Below are 20888 nucleotides of genomic sequence, written 5' to 3'. Positions count from 1 at the left end.
TTACAGAATGAATTAAAATCACAACACTTATCAAACACAAGTTCAACATAGCCAACTAAAAGTTGTAAGTAACTTACTTAACCTTAGTCTGTGAGTAGGAGAAAACTTGTGACTTGATAATTCTGCTCGATTATAAAATAAATGATTAAATCTCAGAATGAGCTGTATAATGATAAAAGCAAAAGTCCTATGTTTCTGTCCTCTGAACAAAACAAGTCAAATAATGTACTTTTGTAAGTACCTCTGACAAAAATCAAAATAAGTTGGAATGTTGTGCTGAAATATGTAAGTAATTATAATTTTTCTGATAGCGGGCAACGTAACACAAGAACTGGGAGCGCCTGGGAAAATTAAACTGGGCTGTACCAACTGTATAAAAAGGGGGGGGTTTAACTATTTTAACACAGCAATTTCCCGTTTGTTAGCTGTAACGTTGTGTAGATATAAGTGGAATAACTTACTAGAAGTTAGCCCATTCATATCTAGAACATATTGTCTAAAATCTACGCTTTTAAACAATTTTACACTCCGCATGTTTACCCTGGATCCCACATTGTTTGAGTGGTCTCGTCTGCCCAGTTGTCGACGGTAGAGCCAAAGGGAAAAAAAGAAGTCGATCTTAGCAAGTTTTGTTGACTTACTTCTGAATCTATAAAGGTTATTACCGTCTATAAAAAAACATGGCCTCCTCGGATGTTGCTCGGCACCCGGTAAGTCTCCTTTTTTCTCTTGTATTTTACAAATAATGACTGTTCTTGACAGCAGAACAGGGAGTGTCCCCGAGGCTATCATGAAGTTAGCTACTTTGAAAAAACTCACTATAACTTCTTCCAAGTTTCAGAAAAAGTCAGTGTCTAAGTCGACAGTGTTGTTTGAATTCACATGGACATGTATGTGTCATTAACATTTGTGTTTACATTTGCTTTAAAGTAGATTCATTTGTTACATCTTCCTTAAAGAATACAGGGAAAGAGCGCTAGCTACTAGCTAGCATAACACTAGATGTTGATAGTGGGCTAATTTATGCAAACACTTGTATGTCAAGGAGAAAGAGTGGCCTGCTGCATTTAATGTGACGAACCGCGTTTTGAAATAAACTAAAGTTTAAGTCTTGTTATGTTAAATTAAAAAGTTATGTAGGTTACGCCTATGATTGAATGATATAATTGATGTGACATGTTACAAATTGCCATTAAACACTTTAAAAATTACAACTCTCTTGCAGCAAATGAAGTGTGCAACACACCTTAATGTATCTGTGTATGTATTTATGTCACAAGTTGTGCCATGCTTTTAGCTAATACACTCTAGGAATAATTTTGTTGGTTGGCACATGACTAATTTATGCCTGTAAAACTGTTAGTATTGTCATTTCCTTTTGTTAGATTCAAGTATAAAAGGAGCAAAAAGCTTTGTTGTGACAGGCAGCTATCAGTGAAATGCAAAATGTGCATATGTGTTGATGTATGTATGTGCTATGTGAATGAACGTACTTGCTACATCCTAATAATGAACTTATTTTCTGTGCAATTTGTTCCACAGGACAAAGGAGCACGGCCCTTGTCTCTAGCTGGCCATGTAGGCTTTGACAGCCTTCCAGATCAGCTTGTTAACAAGTCCATCAGCCAGGGCTTCTGCTTCAATATTTTATGCATTGGTACATTGTCAAACACATTACACAGATTTTTACTAAGATGCACACATTTTGTGACAGCATTTTTTCATATTTAACTTGCTTAGCTACATACACACACAATCCTGTGCGTGATTTACATCTGTCTCATCTGAAAGCTAATTTCCATTTGATTAAATTAAAGTTATCAAGCTGTCGTATGAATGTAAGAACGAATATAGATACATAATAAGTAGAAGCTTTAAATGCCTCACCTACTTTTAAAATTTTCTTAGAAGTTTGAGTAAGATAAGACGTATAAAAGAACACAAACGTTTTTGCAAATTAAGTAAATCTCTTCAACTTCATTTTACAAATGCATGTGTTTTGTGCCTTGTTTTTGCTCCAGGTGAGACGGGTATTGGGAAATCCACCTTGATGGACACCCTATTTAATACAAACTTCGAGAACTTTGAGTCATCCCACTTTGAACCTCAAGTAAAGCTGCGGGCTCAAACCTATGACTTGCAGGAGAGTACTGTCAGGCTACGCCTCACTGTGGTCAACACTGTTGGCTTTGGAGATCAAATGAACAAGCAAGAAAGGTGCGACTAAGATCTGTGAGGCAGCACGGACCATGACCGAGCCAAAGAGCTTTGGAGAGAATTGTTGTGTTGATTTTGTATATAGATCCCAAATTACTGACCAGCATTATATTTATGTCCTGTAGCTATCAGCCGGTGGTGGACTACATTGACAAGCAGTTTGAGAGTTATCTTCAGGAGGAGCTAAAAATCAAGCGCTCTCTGCACAACTACCACGACTCGCGAGTCCACGCCTGCCTTTACTTCATCTCCCCATCGGGGCACTCGCTCAAATCCCTGGACTTGGTTACAATGAAGAAACTGGACAGTAAGGTGAGAGAGAAACCACATCGTTTGGGTTCTCAGTAAGTGTTCAAGTTGGGGTTTATTTGCTGAACAATAAAAGTTCTTAAACATAGGAATTGCAACAGATGGAAAAGATAACTTGTTTTTGTTGTCAGTCTGTTTTTGCTCAAGACACTAGATAATATTCAACTCCAACCCAATAAATAAAAGAAGCAAACATTAATAGACCTCTGTGTGCAAGTTAGGAACAACTTAGTTGTCTGTAAAAAGCTACAAGAACTGTCATCTTAGGCATCAAACCTAGAGCCAAAAATGGAAGATGAGGATTAAGTTTGGATATTATTAATTCTATCATAAGTAGTGGAGACATTTCTATATTTTCTATATATTTTACAATAATGTTGCACCATTTAAAAAAACTAAACTAAACAATAAAACTTGTGGATACATCTTCCTAAAGTCAGTATTGACAACACTCTTTGCAAGATCTGCTGGGAATGTTTTGTTCATAGTCTGAAGATGACAAAAGTAAAACTGCATCACATATTCGCACAGAAACTCAGTTTATCTCTGCCCACCTCATAATTTGTCTTCTGTTGCCACAGGTCCAACCACAACTCCAACTTAACACAATTACATATCATATCACCTGTCATTCAGAAACTCATAGTTTCTGCTTCAGGACACACAGAGCAGGAACAAATAATTGCTATTGAAGCTGCAGGCAAATGCTGACATGCTTTATTTTACAACTTAATGTTAGTAATGGCTGTAGAAGAACTAACAATCAATACCTTTTGTGCTCTGGATAAATAGGAAAACCAATGATCAGCGAAAGAGTTTTTTTGTCTTCAGCAGATGGCAATTACAAAAACTTATACCTGTAAGAATACTATTAAAAAAACTAGATTCATAAGCAGAATTTGAAACAGTTTGAGTAAAATGACTGCGGTGGTCACCTTGAGAGAAAAACATGTTTTACCAGGGGGAAAAAAGAAGTGGGAAAAACTTGAAGACATTTTTTTTTGTAAATTAAAAGCCTTACAAACAAGCTTTCATTTGGAGGTTTTGAGTTTTTCACAGCTGAAACAAATCTTTCTTGATGCACAGATTGAAACAATATTTTGAGGAGTTTTCTGTAGACCAACAAACAAACAAACTTAGAATCAGTTAAGGAAATAACTTGTATTAAGTTGGAGAGCTCTGAAGTAAACATTGCATAAAAACTTATTTGAAATTGATCTGTGTGTGAGGGGTTTGGATTTAGCGCATTAGAAGCTATGTTGTGTTGGTTTTAATGTGTGACAGTCGGGATAGGTTCACTACACCCCCCCCCCCAACACCCTCCATTCCTCTTAAAGTGGTCAGAAACTTTCCCATGCTCTCTGTGTGTAGTGACTTGTGTTTTTTGTGTGTTTGTGCGGTTGGGCTGCTCTCGAGTGGCAGTAACACTGTATTTGCGTGTGAAAAGAGGAGAAAGAGCAGAGGAATTCTGTAATCACCTCACGCGCACTCGTTCGAGTTGTCCTTTTGTGTCACTGTATGGATACACTTGGAAAGATCCAATTGTTGAGCCTGCAGTAGTGATGGACAGTCACTCTCCCTGACAGCTGTTAAAACACATCTCCTCGCATCTTTTTGTTTCCTCTGCCGGGATCAGTGTGTGTTCAGCATGTGTGCACGGCTGTGTGGTCTGGCCCAGAAACTTGCCCAGTGGCAACAACTCATTCCAAGCCCCTCTGTGTTACAGCAAGATGACAGAAAGGAATGTGGGACGAGTTTGGCACCAGATTGAACCGCACAGCCAGAAATAACATCTGAGACATGGTTTATATAACTTGGATCTAAAAACGGGTCGGAAAGCAATTTTAGATATAGAAAGAAAACAAAGGCAACCCAAGTCTTGTTGGTGATTCTATTTTTTTTTTTTTGTTTATACAGTACTGTGCCAAAGTTTTGAATCTCCTTGAAAAGTTTTATATTTTGCTTACAAAGATCCAGACTTTTCGTCATCTTTTAAATTGGCCTTGTTCATTACTGGACTGAAGATGAGTGAAAAAGGAGGCAAAGTCCAAAGAAAACCTTTGAAAGACCTTAAGAAAGCCTGCAGACCTATTGATCAATACCACTGTCAGGTTGTAACTGGACAAAAATGCTAAAACAAAACATAATGATGTAGTTGCTGCCACAGGAAGAGATGACAGATAAAAGTTTGCTTATTTTCTTTCCTCATTGCTACAAAACTGCTCTGAGCAGAGATGTCAGTTTTGTAGATTTAAATGCACTTAGAGCATCTTTAGTTGTTTTCTTTAGTGTGTCATTTTGTTCAGTTAACAAAAATGAAGATCTGTGTTAGAGACCACAACATGTCATAATTTAAGTTTTTTTTTTTATTTTTTATTTTTATTTTTCTGTTGCATAACACAAACGTGCCTCTCATCTCGACGCAGGTAAACATCATCCCGGTCATCGCCAAAGCCGACACGATCAGTAAGAGTGAGCTGCACAAGTTCAAGATCAAAATCATGAGTGAGCTGGTCAGCAACGGAGTGCAGATCTACCAGTTCCCCCTGGATGACGAGACCGTGGCCAAAGTCAACACTACTATGAATGTAAGGATATGCACATTCAACTTCCCAGGATCCAGGAGTTTACGTACAGGTGTCTCAAAGATTTAGTGCTTAACTTGTTAAATATTCATTAAACTGACAGATGTGTTGTTCACATAAGTAAGAAATGTAATATCTGCAGACACATGGTGAGGGTGTTTGTGTCGCATGAGGAAGGATTCATAATTGACCCATAAAAGAGGAAGTGTTTACTGTAACTGTGCATGCTTTATATAGTTTTATTGTTTTAAAATATACTTAATTTACACTTTTGTTTTCTTTTTTTTTTTGTAGGGTCATCTTCCATTTGCTGTTGTAGGCAGCACAGAGGAAGTTTCTGTTGGCAATAAGATGGTGAAAGCTCGTCAGTATCCATGGGGCGTTGTCCAAGGTATCACAGCAGCATGATTGTGTGTTTTTAATCATTGAATTCAGCTCAAAGTGTAACATTTGAATTTGTTTCGTGTCTGCTAGTGGAGAACGAACACCACTGCGACTTTGTGAAGCTGAGGGAGATGCTCATTTGTGTGAACATGGAGGACCTGAGAGAGCAAACTCACACTCGTCACTACGAGCTGTACAGGCGCTGCAAACTGGAGGAAATGGGCTTCAAGGACACAGACTCGGAGTGTAAACCTGTCAGGTAAACTGAGTAAAACCAGCACTTGTATCTATTGAAGACTTCCTGCTCGCTGACGTAAAAGCTAACGTGTGTGTGTGTCCGTAGTTTACAGCAGACGTATGAGGCCAAGCGTCAGGAGTTTCTGGCAGAGCTGCAGAAGAGAGAAGATGAGATGAGGCAAATCTTTGTGCAGAGGGTGAAGGAGAAGGAGGCAGAGCTGAAGGAGGCTGAGAGGGAAGTATGTATAATGCATGGATTTACAATCCTGGACAAAAGAGCCAGACTTTCTTGGATTTAAGCAAAATTTCTTGAAGTTGATCAAAGTTTTTCTTTTTATTGTGTTTTCACTCCAATATATTTCATCATTGCTCAAAGTATATATCCACTCAGTGCTCTTTTGGTGCACTTTCCTAGATAAATGTTTATTAAGTCACCTTGTTTAACACACTCTTATTGAGTAGTATCTATTGTATTTAAAGCAATTTGTTCTTCCTAAATAAACTCTGTTTTTAGTGTGACTGTGACTCAGTTTGTTTGGTGGTAATTGGCGCCGTGGGCTGTTGTTTTAGCTGCAGGGCCGTTTCGAGCAGCTGAAGCGCATGCATGCAGAACAGAAATCGGCTCTGGAGGAAAAGAAGAGGCTTCTGGATGAGGACCAGAGTTCCTTCAATAACAGACGAGCTGCAGCTCAGCTCCTGCAGGCCCAGAGCCTCACCGTCAACGGCAAGAAGGACAAGGACCGCAAGAAGTAAGAGGCCTCTCTAAACACCTCCGCTGCTCCACAAATATTAGTAGTTAGGGTGAAAAACTAAGTGGATTCATGGGTTTAACACACAGCTTTATACGATACCATATTTAGGGAAGTGAATATGATGCAGCACCAGATGACTTGATTCAGTTTCATGTTTCTTGTTTTTTGTTTTTCAGTTCTGGCTTTATGTGAAGGCTTTTGGATCTGCAGTGCCCTTCTTTTGTTACCAGTATAACCAGTGGCATTCTGTCCACCCCCTTTTCACTGGGTCTCCAGCACCAACGAGGAAAACACCCAAAACTGCATCATGTGAGCTCCAGTTGCCAAAGTTTAAAGACTGTTTCCAAAAACCCCATGTAGGCCTTCCTCCACTGTATTTTTAATCTCTCTTGTAGCTTTTTTTTCCTTTTCTTTTTTGGCTTTTGGTGTATCAGTTTTTATATTTATCCTAATTTTTATATAAAACCTTCAGTTTGTTTTTGACTTCCTTTTTTTAATGTTTGCTGAGGAAACCTCACACATGCTACTCACTAGATGTTAATGAATCCCATGAGAGCGGTACAAACGCTGCAGTGTGGTTGACTTTTCCTCACTGATTTACACTGCTGTGTTTTTAGGATTGTTCTTTAACTTCACATAGAAGCCTTGTAGACTTGTAGAACAAATCAGCTTCACCACTTACATACACTTATCAAAATCTGAAGTCTAACCAGTTGGTTTAATGTTAATCTGACAACACTGAAATCTAAGTTGGATACCGTCTTTGTTGACACTACAGCAGCAGCAGGTTATGTTTGTGGTTAATTTTAAAAAAGGAAGCAAAATGTCATTTATTCAACGAGACTTACAATGGTTATGGAGGTTATTGTTGTGTGGCAAACTCACACCCAAAACCACTTGGAAACCATAATAAGAAGGCAATCAGTCTTCGAATTTCCAGCTTTCATTTGCACAAAAATCGAGCAAAACGCTCCAGAAAAATTACCAACTTGTGGCTGTATTTGTTAAACCACTTCACTTCAAGGTAATTAAACAGTTTGCACTGAACCTCTTTTTAATATCTTTAAAACGTTTGTTTGAAAAGGGTTTATACTGTATCTGTTTTGTTTTTTGAAAGCTGGTTAAGTGCACTCAGCAGTAAGAATTGTTCACAGTTAAAGGGCATTATGCTTCTTCATTGTTTCACTGACTTTTGTACAAAAACCTGCAGCAGCCATATTGATCCTCCTGTGGACTCATTTCTGAACGTTTTATCTCCCCAGTGCATTTACAGTAACACCGCCGTGTTGGGCCTAATTTGGGATTAGGAGCAGGTTACAGAATATATTTATATACATATCTTTGTTTCACTCCCTCATATTTTTTGTACTGACTCAGGATATTTGTAGTCCTCTCTGTCAGAAAAGAGCTGAATCATCACTAAACTATGCATCATATCGGATCATTTCTTTAGGGAGCAAAAGAACAGAAGGATATCTGTGTAACTTTGTATTTTTGCATATATATATATTTGTATTCACTTTTTTCTCTACTGTACAACTGCAAGGTGTAAATCAAAACACTGTGGTGCTGGTTTCCAAAAATGTGTGGTTTAAAAGACAACATTAACTCAATTTTACTACTTTTACTACACTTATTAAGGAATAAACAGTATTATTTGGGAGCTTTGTTTTTCCTTTTAAAATAAATCTTTGTATTTTTGTCATGATGATGTGCCTGTCTGGTTCTTCTAAGTAAGCAGATGAAGTGTGGGTTGTAAACCAGTCTAAACTACAGCCACACTAAACTTTTATTTTTAAAGTTGACTGAGATGGAGCCATTTTTTGTGTTGGCTAAGGTCAGTTAGCTGCGGTGGCCATCTTGAATTAGGTTGACTTCAAAAGTGAATCTGTAGCAGATGTAAATCCAGTGAAACTTTCATTAGAACTTGTCTGATGGTTCATGAGATGTTTTGCTTACAGACAGGGTTAATGCAAATAGCTAACGTTTAAGCTAAGTTTTAAGCAAAAAATAATGCTCAATGTGCAGCTCTCTATATGTATGTGTTGAGGATGATCATCAGCTACTACCACACCAAAGTTTAACTTAATATGTGAAAATGAGCTTTTTGTTGTTGTTATTGACCGATAACTTGAAAGAAAGATAAGCAGACACACAAAAAATAAATTATTTCACTGTTTGTTTCAAAGGATGGAAAAGAACGTGTTTTTTTTTTTTTTTAAACAACCTTATTTCACATTTGAATCTGTTGTTTCAGTACAAGGTGTTATCAAATAAAAATATTGATAAGCAAAACAAAAAAACCAAAAACAAAACTGATGTATGTCCTCTGCAGTCTTGTGTTCGTGCCTGCATTTCTTTCACAAGAATAATATTTGGCTTTCCTTTCTGCCCACCTCCTGCTTTTCCTCCGAGCGCACACACTCACAAAGAGCCTGTGTTGTAGGTTTTTGTACCCCGCAGTGTCTCACCCTCCGGCTCCGTTGCCCTTCAAGTGACTTAAACGCTGGCACACAGACAGGTGGACAGACAGGTTCTGGCTTAAAGCCGAGGAGCGCTGATTGATTTCCTGCAGGAGCCTGCAGCACCTCGCTATTATTATTATTAGGTAGGGAAGAGGACACCCAGAGGAGAACCATTTCTCTGAGGCAGAACACAGATAAAGCATGTTTGTGTGTGAGCATACATGTTCAGCTGCTCTCTGGGTGATTTCGCTAAAATCCATGGAAAAGCTGAACACTATCTCAGCTTTGCAGAGAGCTAACAAAAAAAAAAAAAGAAAACCCTAAATGGGCTGCCTGTTCACCTCAAATATAGCAGTTTGAGTGTTAAAAGTCAAGTTTTTCTGAATGGGCGTAAATCCGATAGCTGTCACACTTTTGCACACACACACACCCTCCTCGCCACCTTTTGCCAGTCACTCTAAATGCAAATGGAGGCGATCATTGTAGACAGGCCTGACTTCTGGAGAGATGAGGTTGTCATTTAAGGGGAGTGCAGGCGACGCTCTGAAATTACCAATTACACACCTCATCCATGTCAGTGTTTGGCTGGAGAGCTAAGAGGCCGATAAGAACGGAGGAGGATAAAGGAGAGAGGAGAAGATGCCAGTAGGGATGAAAACAGACATCCATCACCAACATGTCTGCAGTAATAAAAACAATAACACTCAGTGAAGACAACTAGACCTGGAGCGCTGCTCATAAGGCTTCATAAGCCTTTAATGAGCTGGCTGAGAGTGAAGATGATTATAATTAGAGCAGGATACGACTCCCAGGTTGAAACCTCTACGGGACCAAATCCAAACGGGCTCTACAGGTAACGTGTTTGTTTTGTGTCGGGGCACATAAATGTGTTTTGCTTCTCATCATTTTGTGTTTAACTGGTCTTTGAAAGCACAAACGCGCACACACAAAGGAAGTTTATTTGAAAACAAAGGCATTTATTGCGAAAAATGCACTTGACATGAAAAAAACAATCATATCAACCACGGGTCATCAGTACAAGACGATGTATAATGATCACATGGTAGAGAGCGCTGGACACGGCCAGCCCAGAGCATGACTTCAATGGCACAAAAGGCCTATAAATATTCTGCACAATATATATATGTTTATATATATTCTCTTTTTTTGTCCTCTGTTTCACTCAACTGTTTTTAACTCAGTCCTGATGAGGCATGAGGGTCCATGCTGCACCAAGGGTTTCATAAAGTTTTTTTTTCTTGTGTGTGTGTAAAGAGCTACATACAGATGCCTCTCCTCTTCCTCATTCAAGAACTCACACACTCAAGTATCCATAAGAACAAATATGGCTGACATTTACTTCAAAATGGCAAAGTGAGGAGTCAGACTTCCTGGAAGGTGGACTGCCAGAACAAGACTTAATACGCAAACACTTTGGCCTCAATCAGCCCGACTGGGTAATTATTAGAAGTCCAGTTCAAATTTGAGCTTTAAACCAGTATGAAGTGGCATTTTTTTGATCACATTTTCAAGCTGTTAAAAGTTTTTAAGTGGTGTTTATTCAACCAGGAAGCTGAGGCGAATGACAAACTTAGGTCACGTGAATAAAATACATAAATTTCTTTTTTTTGAAAAACTGGCGCTTCAAGTTATTTTATCTAAAGTGACCACCGTGCAGTGGTTTTATTCCTGACATTTTGACTGTTGTAAACTTTTTTTTTTTACCCAGAACATCAACCCCATAAAAAAAATGAAACTAAAGTAAAGATCAGCTGATCTTCAACGCAAACTTAAATTTGTGCTTAAATTAGACAATATAAGTGTGAGTTCTTGATGAAAGCAGGCCTAAAAACCCAATGAAAACAAAGAAATTCTGCTCAGGGTGGTGCAGAGCTGTTCTGGGATCTGCTGGTATTTGTCATCGGGCCTAAAAGAATTGGGTGGACTGAAAAACAATCAGCCGGCTTGTTGTACTGTCAAACATGCAACAAAAAGGGGGGGAAAGAGGGACCTGGTCTGCCTGAATTAAACTGTATGTTTACATTTGTAGGCACTAAGGCTTGACTGACAGGTTTTAAAGGCCAATGAGGATATGTTTAGCCTAAAATTCCCAAATAACTAATATCCAAAATCCTACACTGAAAATCAGTTTTGCTATTTCCAAGAGAACGAAGCTGCACTTCCATCTGACTGAACCAAAACGCCTCACAGAAACTCACACATATTCTGATTTTAAAAACTGATTAAAACTCGAAACCTGTTCTAAAACCCAACTGTCTGCTCACATTTATGTGATACTAATGGAAAAACCTGACTGTGGCTCTTTTTATGAGCTTTGACTTGCAGCAGGAAAAAGAATCCAACCTGCAGAATGTTTTTTTTTTTCTTTTTGGTTTCCTGTCTCTCTCTCTACTGGCCAGGAGATTATTTAACAAGACAGGTCATTTCCCCTTCAGAGTCCAGGAAGAACATCTATACAAATCATTTCCTCTTGCTTGCTTTTATTGTGCTTTATTATAGAATGTGCCAGTTTTGATTTATTATCTGTGCTGCCTTTTTTTTCCTGTTCTGTGCTTGTTTTCTGAATGATTTGAAGTCACCAAACTGATTAAATTCTTCAGAGTTTAGTCAATACATAGAAGCTTTTCACTGATGAAATGTGCCAGAACAGATTCTAAAATGACTAGATGCCATTTTCTGTCATCTTCTTAATGTGATATAAATGCAGAAAAACCAAAAAGGCTCAACGTAAGCCAATAACAAACCACAATATGTTTAGAATCAGGTCTCAGCTAGTTATTTGTGCGCTTGCCTTATTCTTTGTTGTGCCTAGTCTGTGTGCACATTGCCATTTAGCTGTTTGTGCTTCAGTTAGAATAAAACAAGAACTCTCCCTCTGTAGTCCACAGTCAGGCTCTGAGAGTGTTGCTGTGCTTCTGTCTTTACAAACCAGGACAAAAGGTAAATCATTCTCACAAAATAATGTAAACTAGATTGGATTCAAGGCCCAAGATCGAAAAAGGAAAGACTGGCAGTCGCATTTTTTAACCACGGACTGGCATGTATGCCGCTCAAGGGGNTTTTCTCTTACAATGTTTGTACAGTCAAACAAAGAAAAAATATATAGGAAACAGGGCTTTCTGTTGGCAACATTTGTGGTAGAAATCACAGGATTTCCAGTAGTAAATTTCCAATCAGCTCCTCTTTGTTGGTTTGAAACTGAAAAAAGAAGTTGGGATCTCTCATTCTGCCCCACTAGTTTGTGCCTGCTCACAGAAAGATCTTGTTAAAACAGGAAAAAAGGAAACAAGCAGCAGTAAAAAGAAAGACCTTTGACAGGTAAAATACATGTTTTAAATACTGTATATGCAGACAAAGAAGCAGGTTGTAACAAATATTGCCAAGTGCATTTGTTGTGTCTTATCTCATACCAAAGTTCCAAAAACAACTTCATAAAAACAGATTCTGTAAGTTTTGGTGTGACCTTCTGCTTCTGTTTACATTCAACAAGCCAGTTAATTCAGTTTAATCAGGGTTTGTATGAAAGTCAAATTTAGTAAAAGTTAAACATGTTCGACAAGTAAGACATAAATATAAAAAAATGGATGACCTAATTCAGACTTCTTTAAATTAAACCTTTTTTCTTTTTGGTGACAGATCATCACAGCAGGACAACACAAACACCTATTACAACATATTAAAAAAACAATAATAATGCTACATGCATTGTTAACATATACGGGGGCTGAAACGAAACGTGTGCTCGTTGTCACATTGTAGACGAGGAGATGTGCTTCCAAAACATCCGGGACTGGAGTTCCCACACACTTCCCTCCTCACCTGGCTGTAAAATGTTCACTTCTCTAGTAAAGAAAGCACCTGGATTCAAGTTCTGAGGTCTCAGTGGAAAAAACAAAACAAAAACAGAGCTAATCATTTTTGTGCTAGTGTGTTTGCTGGTGGACGACGCCCAGGAGAACTGGGAGGCGCGGCTCATCTCTCTGAGTCCGGGCCTTCAGTAGTCAACGCCGCGGCTCTGAAACGCGAGCGAGTGGTGAACCCCACACTGCTTACTGAAGCTGGAACTAGCTTTCCCAAAGAGCAAAGAAAAATATATGTCTGCCTGTGTGTATATTAGTGGACTCATATGGATTTCTGACTTAGCAGAAATAATGTCTCGTGTCTGCTTCAGATCTTTTAGTATTGCTTGACATGTTAAAGAGAGGAAAAATAATTCTTCAAGACCAACATGTGACAGTCCAACGCCAATTCTGACAAAGCTGGGACATTGTGTAAAGTGTAAATAAAAACAGAATACAATGATTAGCAAATCTCATAAACCTGGATTTTGTCCACAGTGGAACATAGTAAACATATCAAATGCTGAAACTAATAAATTGTACAGTTTTGTTGGAAAACAAAAAGGTAAATTAGATTTTTATAGCAGCAACACATCTCAAAAAGTTGGGAGAGGGGCAACAAAAAACTGTAAAAGTGGTACAAATGAACAGCTGGAGGAGCATTTTGACTCTGTTCTGGACATCAGGAACACTTCCACAGATCATTGTCTGTCAACACAGTTCACTGTGCCGTCCACAAATGCTGCTTAAAGCTCTATCAGGCAGAGAAAAACCCATATGTGAACAAAGATATTGTCTTCTCTGAACCAAAGCTTATTTAAAATGGACTGAGGCAAAGAGGAGAACTGTTTGAAATGTGAAGTTTGTTTTGGAAACCCTGGACGTCACGTCCTCCATACTAAAGAGAAGAGGGACCGTCCAGCCTGCCTCTCTGATGGTATGGGGGTGCATTAGTGCCTTTGGCATGGGCAGCTTACACATCTGGAAAAGCTTCATCAATGCAGAAAAGTAAATACAGGTTTTACAGCAACATCTGCTTCCATCCAGCAAAACAAAACATAGCAAAGAAGATCCAGGACTGCTGAACAACTAGAATCCTTTATCAGACAAGAATGGGTCAACATTCCCCTCCAAAACCTTCAGCAGCTGGTCTGCTTCGTTCCTAGATACTTCAGTGGTAAACACGGCCCTGCATTTTCTCTGTTTCAGCATTTGATACGTTTACTATGTTCCATTGTGAATAATATATGGATTTACGAGACTTGCAAATCATTGTGTTCTGTGTTTATTGATAATTTACACATTGTCCCAACATTTTCAAAAATTAGGGTTGTACATTATTCTCTGAAATCCAATAAAATCTATTTTTCTTGAAGGGTTAGCAGCTTTTAAGGCAGGTTGTAAAATGTATTTATAAATTGGTAAATCTTTTATTGAGCAAATAAAAAGAGGAAAACTTGGAAACCAATATTACCCCAGCCTTGTTGCGGTTGTTGCATGTGTTCGTGGAGCTTGGGTTTGAATGACTCAGAAATGGGGGGGAAAAAAAGCTCTTTTCTCGCAGCTCAAAAGCTTTCGACAAAACTGCCAGGAAACAAACCAGTCTGACCCGTCCTCTGCAGGGTGCCTTTGTACCAACCGTCCTCCCTCTTCTTATGGACAAACACCACGTCCCCTTCCCGCAGTTCGATCTCCGCCTCGCTCTGAGGAGGGTACGGAACCACCACACGGAACCTGCCGAGCAGAAAGAGACACACGGCGGCTGCTCAGTGACATTATTAACAACATATCTAAAAGAACTGAATTTGTGCAGAATGTTGTGTTTTGTTTCTTTTATATATTAAACAAAAAAGAAAGAGAAAATTGTTCAGCTTCGAGCTACAACAAAATCTAAAACCTGCTGTAACTTTCCTAATTTCTATGCTTGATAAAATTCCTGATAAAAACCTATACTGGCCCTTTAATCTTCATTGGAAAAGGATCCGATTCATGGCTGATTTATCTGCGGTGGGGCTGAGGTAAACACATAACTCTAAGGTGGACATTTCAGCTTCCATGGAATCTGCTGTACTTTGAGCTGCACAAGTGAACGCAGCCCTGAAATCGATTTTCACTCCTCCTCCACGGGGTCTGAAATTTACCAATGTATTGGTCACACATTTGATTCCTTTCTCTGCTTGCCTCTGAGGCACACATAAGAGATGAAGCAGTGTGCATCTTTTTTTCACTGCTAACCAACTAAGTAACTCAGTCCAGCAGCTTACTGCTGACAGTAATGATACATGCTACCATTAAATGCTTCATTCCGCCTTAATGTCCTGTGACAGAACCAAAGGGTGTGTCTGGCTTTGGGTTTTCTCCAGAGGGGATAAAGTTTGTGCATGTTTCAGAGCAAAAACTTAGATCTAACAGGAAAAAGAACAAACTAGACACATTACATTCCAGATAGATGTTGCGTAAGGATGTTTAGGTCACAAGTATTATCAGTGTGGACTTTAGAAGCCTTAAATGCCCGGTTCCATGTTGAAAACCATCATGTCCAGAAAAGCACAGTCCAACCTTCACTCCCAGCTGTAGTGATTTATTGCTTCTGAAAGAACCTCTGGGTGGTTCTGACTGTTTTCATCCACTTTCTGCTTAAGCTTTTGTTATGACTGACTCTCCCAGGACCACATTAGATCCTGTGGTTGAACTGCCCTCACCTCAAACTCCACACACTTGTCAGGAAATATTTGCTGTTATTTGGACGATTGTGCTCACGTGCGAGCTTTGAAAGCGTGTTTGCTATGCTTTAATGAGTCGTCGTAATGCTGGTATTGTGTGTGTGTTTGAGCTTTGGACTCACCTCTCTCTTGACAAAGGTTTGGGTTCAGGCCGGAGGACCAGAAGAGCACTGCCGGCTCGTGTAGCCGGGGGCGACAAGGGGAAGTTTGTGTCCAGGGATCCAGACTTCCTGTGCAGAGGCTCCAGCCCTATTGCCCCCGCCATGTCGCTCTCGATCGGACAGGAGCCGGCTCGGCCCTGCGACGCCATTGGACAGGAGCCGGAGCGGGCGTGGTGGTGATGGTGGTGAGGATGATGGGTTGGGTCGGCGGGTCCGGCACCTTGGCCAGCCAGCGAGGGGCCGTGGGTGGGTGGGGAGGAGGGGGGAGAGCGAGGTTTCTTTTTGGCTGCGGCCCCCGACAAGAGCTTCAACAAACCTGCAGCTTTCCTCTCCTTCTGAGGCTGGAGGGATATAAAAAAAAGATAAATAAGCTTTTCATATAGAGAATTTAGGTAGATTTTGTTGTTATTCTTGTTGTTGTTGCATAGGAACTGTGATATCCTTTCTCTCAACAGACACCAAAATAAAAATATTGAAATCTTGATTCTTAATAATATTTAACCCAGCTGAAAATATTAGTCATCTGAAGAATTATTAAAAAGTCAGAGTTAAAGAGTTCAGAGTGACTTCAGCTCCAGTGTATTTTAAACAGAGTTGTAACTGAGTGATGTGGCTGGAGAACTATTCCTCTATAACTACACGTGCAGCTAAAGAGGCCGTATTGACTAAAGACAAAGTGTTTCTCTAAAGCACCTGTTAAAGCAGATTGATGCTTTTCAAACAGGCATTTTTTTATGTGTGGTGCTTTTAAAAGGGGGCCATAGAATCCCACCTATTCAGTCAAACTCTGGCAGCTCGATGGGATTTTATGTTTTCAATCAAAACAATGTGGATCAATACGGAGCAGACCTGGGTGTGTGACAATACACACAGCTTTCACATAACCTCTATTGTGCTTTCGCTCCAACACACAGACTGCAGGCTCTGGCAGCACATGTTGGATCTTTAGAAACTGATACTGAACATATTTGACACTTGAATGAACATTTGTTTTAATCACTGATGAATGTTAAACCTTCAGTGTAATTACACTTTATTTGAGAAGTGCCACATCTCCAATCTAGACTTCAGAAGAAACTTAATAATGTTTGCATCACCTTTTATAAACCATTTTACATCAGAAGCAACAAGAACAAGATTTGACCTTCTTCTCAGGTATTTGTTTCTATAAATCAGAGTTCCCCTTTCAGAGATTTACACAAAGATATCTTCTTTGTGTTACATTACACAACAAAAATATATATATATTTATTGGTTTTGGATTATTTTGAGTTAACTTGTTTTATTTAATCTGAAATAACTTCAGCACAGCAATTGGCTGTTGCTGAACGAGCAAACCAGAATGTACCTGGAGATAATAACAATCTATATTTATAGTACAAATAATAATTATCTAATAGAATTTACACTTCAGATAATATTCAATTAAAATTCAAGGATTTCTACTAGGATGCACCACTGCTTACTGCTCACACTACATTGAAAAGCATTACTAGATGACATTATGATACTACAAATGCTTTAATAAAGCGAAATAATCAGTAGTAATGGGAAATGGTCAGGGTATTCATTTGTTGGACAGTAATCCAGAACACAAAACCCTGGAAGTTACACAACACAAACTTTATTCCATAAGTAGTTTCTTTTTTTTTTCTTGTGTCAAAACAGCCATATTAATCAGATCTACTCTTATTGATCAGTAACTCTATGTGGATGATTTAAGAAATCGTCAAAATATCTTCTTCTAGAATGACCGTAAAGCTGAAAAATGTTTGCAAAGGCAAAACACAGAACATTTTTTTCCACCGTCAGGAGAACTTCTGCAGAAACATTACTGCTACCAAACAGTATTTGATAGATAGGCGTAAAAAAAAAATCTGCAGATTAATCAGTCCTGTAAAATAATTGTCAGTTGCACGCAGCTCTTTATCAGCAGCTAAATTCAGGGAATAAACAAACACACAGCGATCTTAAACCAAAATGTGTCCCCCAAGCACTGGTGTTGTGACAACCTGCTCCAGCATTCTTCCCTGGTTCTTGTTTAACAACCTTCACAGCATAAAGGAAGATAAAGAGTGCTGGGAACAATTCACATTCCTCAAGAGCAGGTTACAGAGGAGTGACAGCACAGAAACAAGCGCTTCACAAGAACTCAGACAAACATTCTGACTCAGCAGACCCGCAGCAGGAAATTCACTGCACCCCCTACACTTTTCCTTTTTATATAGACCCTTTAGGATTTCCTACCTGTTGTATCTTTGTCACATATATCATTACTCACTACTTACACAACACATAGTTGTTTTAAGTGCACTTTGGCACGGTGCTAAAAGACTCCCCTCAGATTTTCTTCCTGTAGTGCAAACACACTAACGCAGAAATCTAATTTTGGAGATGGAGGAGAGAGCAGAAGTAAATAATGCTGAACAAACAAAGAAAAAAAAAAAGATGAAGGAATGAAAAAATAAAGGAAGGTCTGAAGAAAACGAACAAGATGAGGTGGGAAGACAGTGGAGGAAAAAATAACTGAGTGGTGGAGGCAGAAGGAGAGAAAAAAGGAGGGAGGGGGATTGAAAATGGCACAAAAAGTGAATAATCACTGCCTTCCTTCTTTCATCTGCAGGCTTAAAGGCTTAATTTGCCTCCTGTGAGTCTGCGTGCTCGTCTGTGTGTCTGTTCATAGCATGCCAGTCCGGTGTTGTTCTTTAATTAACCACCAGAGGGCAGCAGTCCCCCACATTTCACTCCGGACTTTGAGTGCAAGTCAAGACTCGTTTTGCGTCATCTGTTTGTGTTTCTGAGCTCTTGTCTTTAATCCAACATGTAAGAAACGCAACATTTAAAAAGGATACACATTATGTGAGGAAATCTGGGCTCGTTTCTCCCTGAATCCCTAACAGGATTTTAACTGTCGAACAGGAGACTGCTCAGCGGTGATACAATTAGTGCAGGCCATTCTTTTTACAGAGCAGAAATCCAATAAACTGCAGCCATGAACTGCAACTAATGATGAAGATTTTTATGCTTCAATAGTTAAAAAAAACCTTTGTCTAAAAATACAATAAAACACCTCAAGGAGTAAATTTTGCTCTGAACTTGCAAACAGGTACTTATTATGAACAACAAAAAACAGAACACAAATAAGTTCAAATTAACTCTAAGGCCTTAAAATCCCAACTCAAGTTCTTCAATATGTTTCTTGGCATTTTTTAAAAACTTTTCTGGACTTGCTGACATCCTGTAAGCACTCCTGACAGCTTTTTCTTGGCAGATTCAGCGTGAAGACAGACTTTCTGGAAACTGGTGTGCAGCATAACTCAGTGTCCGCACCAATATGATCTGTAACGCCAGCTGTGCTCCAGACAACGTGTCAAACACAGATTATCCCAATGTGAGACAGCAGAGCTGCTTTGTCATTTCCTCTGTAGCAGTGTGTGTGACTGTGTGACTGTGTGAGGCCACATTCCCCCCCGACTCCAGACCTGATGTTTCTGCTGTGCTGGACTCAAAGCAATGAAAGCATCTGCTGAACATAAAAGTTAGACTAAACACTTATTCTATTAAAAGCCCAGCGTTCTTTGAAAGAATGAATTTCGCCCACTGTCATTCATGCCAAAGCTTTAAACTAAGGAGTCATTTCCTTTTTGAAAAAAAAGGATGTCTCCAAAAGTGAAAGAGTTTATCTAGGGACTCTTTTCTGAAAGTTTCATTAGGTTCCATCAAGTAGTTTATGAGATATTTTGCTAATAGAAAAACAATTAATGGAAAATTTCCTCTCAAAAATCTGTTGCTGTGCATGGAATATGTGTTGTGGAAGTCTCTCAGCTACTACCACATCAAATTTTTGGTCAACATTTGGAAAATTAGATGGCAAACAAACAAAAAAAAACCCACTTAAAGTGGTGTTACAAATGAAGGAAAAAAAAAGTTATTTCTTTTCTTTTATTGGGTCTGATCAGGAAGGTAAAATTTTCTAACCCAACCTGATTAGTCCACATTTACAAAACAAGTCGCATCTTGCAGCAAAAGCTTATAACCGGATCAATATGCAGGATCCAGTCCTGCATGTGGCCTTTAAAATGTGAGTCGCAGCCATCTAGGATATGAATAAAGCTTCTGCACGCTGTTCAATAGCCAGTGAGCGGTTTGTCAGCCAGCCATGTAGTTAGATTAGTTGTTCCAGACGCTGAGGCCAACAGCGAAACAAATGGAGCTGAGACAAATGCAAGCTTTCTGTGCCATCTTTCACTGTTGGTGCAAGATGGCTCATTGAGCAGCTGCACCAGACCCCTGAGTGAATGACACTTGCTGAGGCGGATGAAGTCTACAGGCACAACACATGCACACTTTCACAGATATATATTTTAGATTATAGATCCAAAGATAAGGATCTATAATCGCTTGGCATGATGTTATTAAATCATAAGAGGGAAGTATTTACAGAAAAAACAGAAATATCTGGAGTCAAGAACAATCAAAGCAGCTCACTGTGCTGCCTTTTTCCTTTAACTTATTATCTGTGCTCATTAGTGTATTCTGAAAGGAAGGATTTCAGGCTGATTTGAAGTGTAGACCGAAACACTCATCAAAAGGTAGGTTTTGCAATTTCCCCGCTGAAAATAAAGTATTATTCTGGATTATATTCCGTCAGTGCTGGCAGACAGATTTATAGTTCAAACAGGTACATGATTACACAACTGGGTGATGAATCATTCAAAATTTTTAGTAGTTCTGTTTTTTTAGTAGCTCAGTTCTCACCTTCTCGGGTTTGGGAGCGAGAACGCCCTGGGTGACAATGTGGGAGGGGCCAGGTGACGGCGGCTGCAGTGGGCTGCCCGGCTCGCCGTTGAGGAATATGGCTGACACGTTCGGAGGTGTGAGACAGGAGAGAGGGGAGGAGAGGGGGAGGATGGGACGCGAAGCTGGGGATGAGAGGGGGGAGGGGCCTAAGCTGGGTCCCGGAGACACCATGGAGAGGGGACGACCTGACTGGCCCGGGCAGCGTGACGGAGACGAGCACTGAGGACGCAGGGGGGAGATGGCCACAGTGGGGCGCTCCGGGCTCCCAGCAGGGGGACTGTGGACTAAAACACAAACAAACACATGTGTTGGGTTGTATATTAGAGGGAGCTCTCCAAGAAAAGCAACACAAAATTAAAAACTTCACTCCAAGCTAAACTCATTCGGAAGCAGCT

The 20888-nt window shown here is 39.5% G+C and overlaps 2 protein-coding genes across 2 annotated transcripts in view; one reads left to right on the top strand and one right to left on the bottom strand.

Moving 5' to 3' along the window:
• Positions 1-554: 554 nt before the first annotated feature.
• Positions 555-8190, top strand: sept10 (septin 10). The gene is made up of 10 exons (XM_017423887.3): positions 555-710; positions 1543-1657; positions 2022-2217; positions 2343-2529; positions 4953-5114; positions 5406-5502; positions 5586-5754; positions 5839-5971; positions 6303-6481; positions 6661-8190. Exons 1-10 carry the CDS (start codon positions 681-683, stop codon positions 6674-6676), a joined length of 1284 nt encoding a protein of 427 aa, XP_017279376.1. The 5' UTR covers positions 555-680; the 3' UTR covers positions 6677-8190.
• Positions 8191-13454: 5264 nt separating this feature from the next.
• The window catches only part of LOC108240384 (E3 ubiquitin-protein ligase SH3RF3), an 83535-nt gene continuing 76101 nt past the window's right edge, over positions 13455-20888 (bottom strand). The window contains exons 8-10 of the mRNA XM_017423809.3: positions 20452-20777; positions 15655-16034; positions 13455-14543 (exon numbers count right to left, since the gene is read on the bottom strand). Coding sequence (XP_017279298.1) covers positions 14375-14543; positions 15655-16034; positions 20452-20777 — 875 coding nt within the window. The 3' untranslated portion in view covers positions 13455-14374. The remainder of the gene's footprint in view (positions 14544-15654; positions 16035-20451; positions 20778-20888) is intronic.

Source organism: Kryptolebias marmoratus, linkage group LG6 (genome assembly GCF_001649575.2).
Source record: "Kryptolebias marmoratus isolate JLee-2015 linkage group LG6, ASM164957v2, whole genome shotgun sequence".
Lineage (NCBI taxonomy): Eukaryota > Metazoa > Chordata > Actinopteri > Cyprinodontiformes > Rivulidae > Kryptolebias > Kryptolebias marmoratus.
The sequence above is the reverse complement of the archived record's forward strand: the minus strand, read 5'-3'. Positions and strand labels throughout refer to the sequence as shown.

What these genes read in the sequence shown, in the direction of transcription:
- sept10 (XM_017423887.3), top strand. Translation starts at nt 681, where the DNA reads ATGGCCTCCTCGGATGTTGCTCGGCACCCG. An exon ending in CTTCAATATTTTATGCATTG is followed by an intron (nt 1,658 to 2,021) that starts GTACATTGTCAA and finishes TTTTTGCTCCAG; the next exon opens with GTGAGACGGGTATTGGGAAA. An exon ending in CAAATGAACAAGCAAGAAAG is followed by an intron (nt 2,218 to 2,342) that starts GTGCGACTAAGA and finishes TATGTCCTGTAG; the next exon opens with CTATCAGCCGGTGGTGGACT.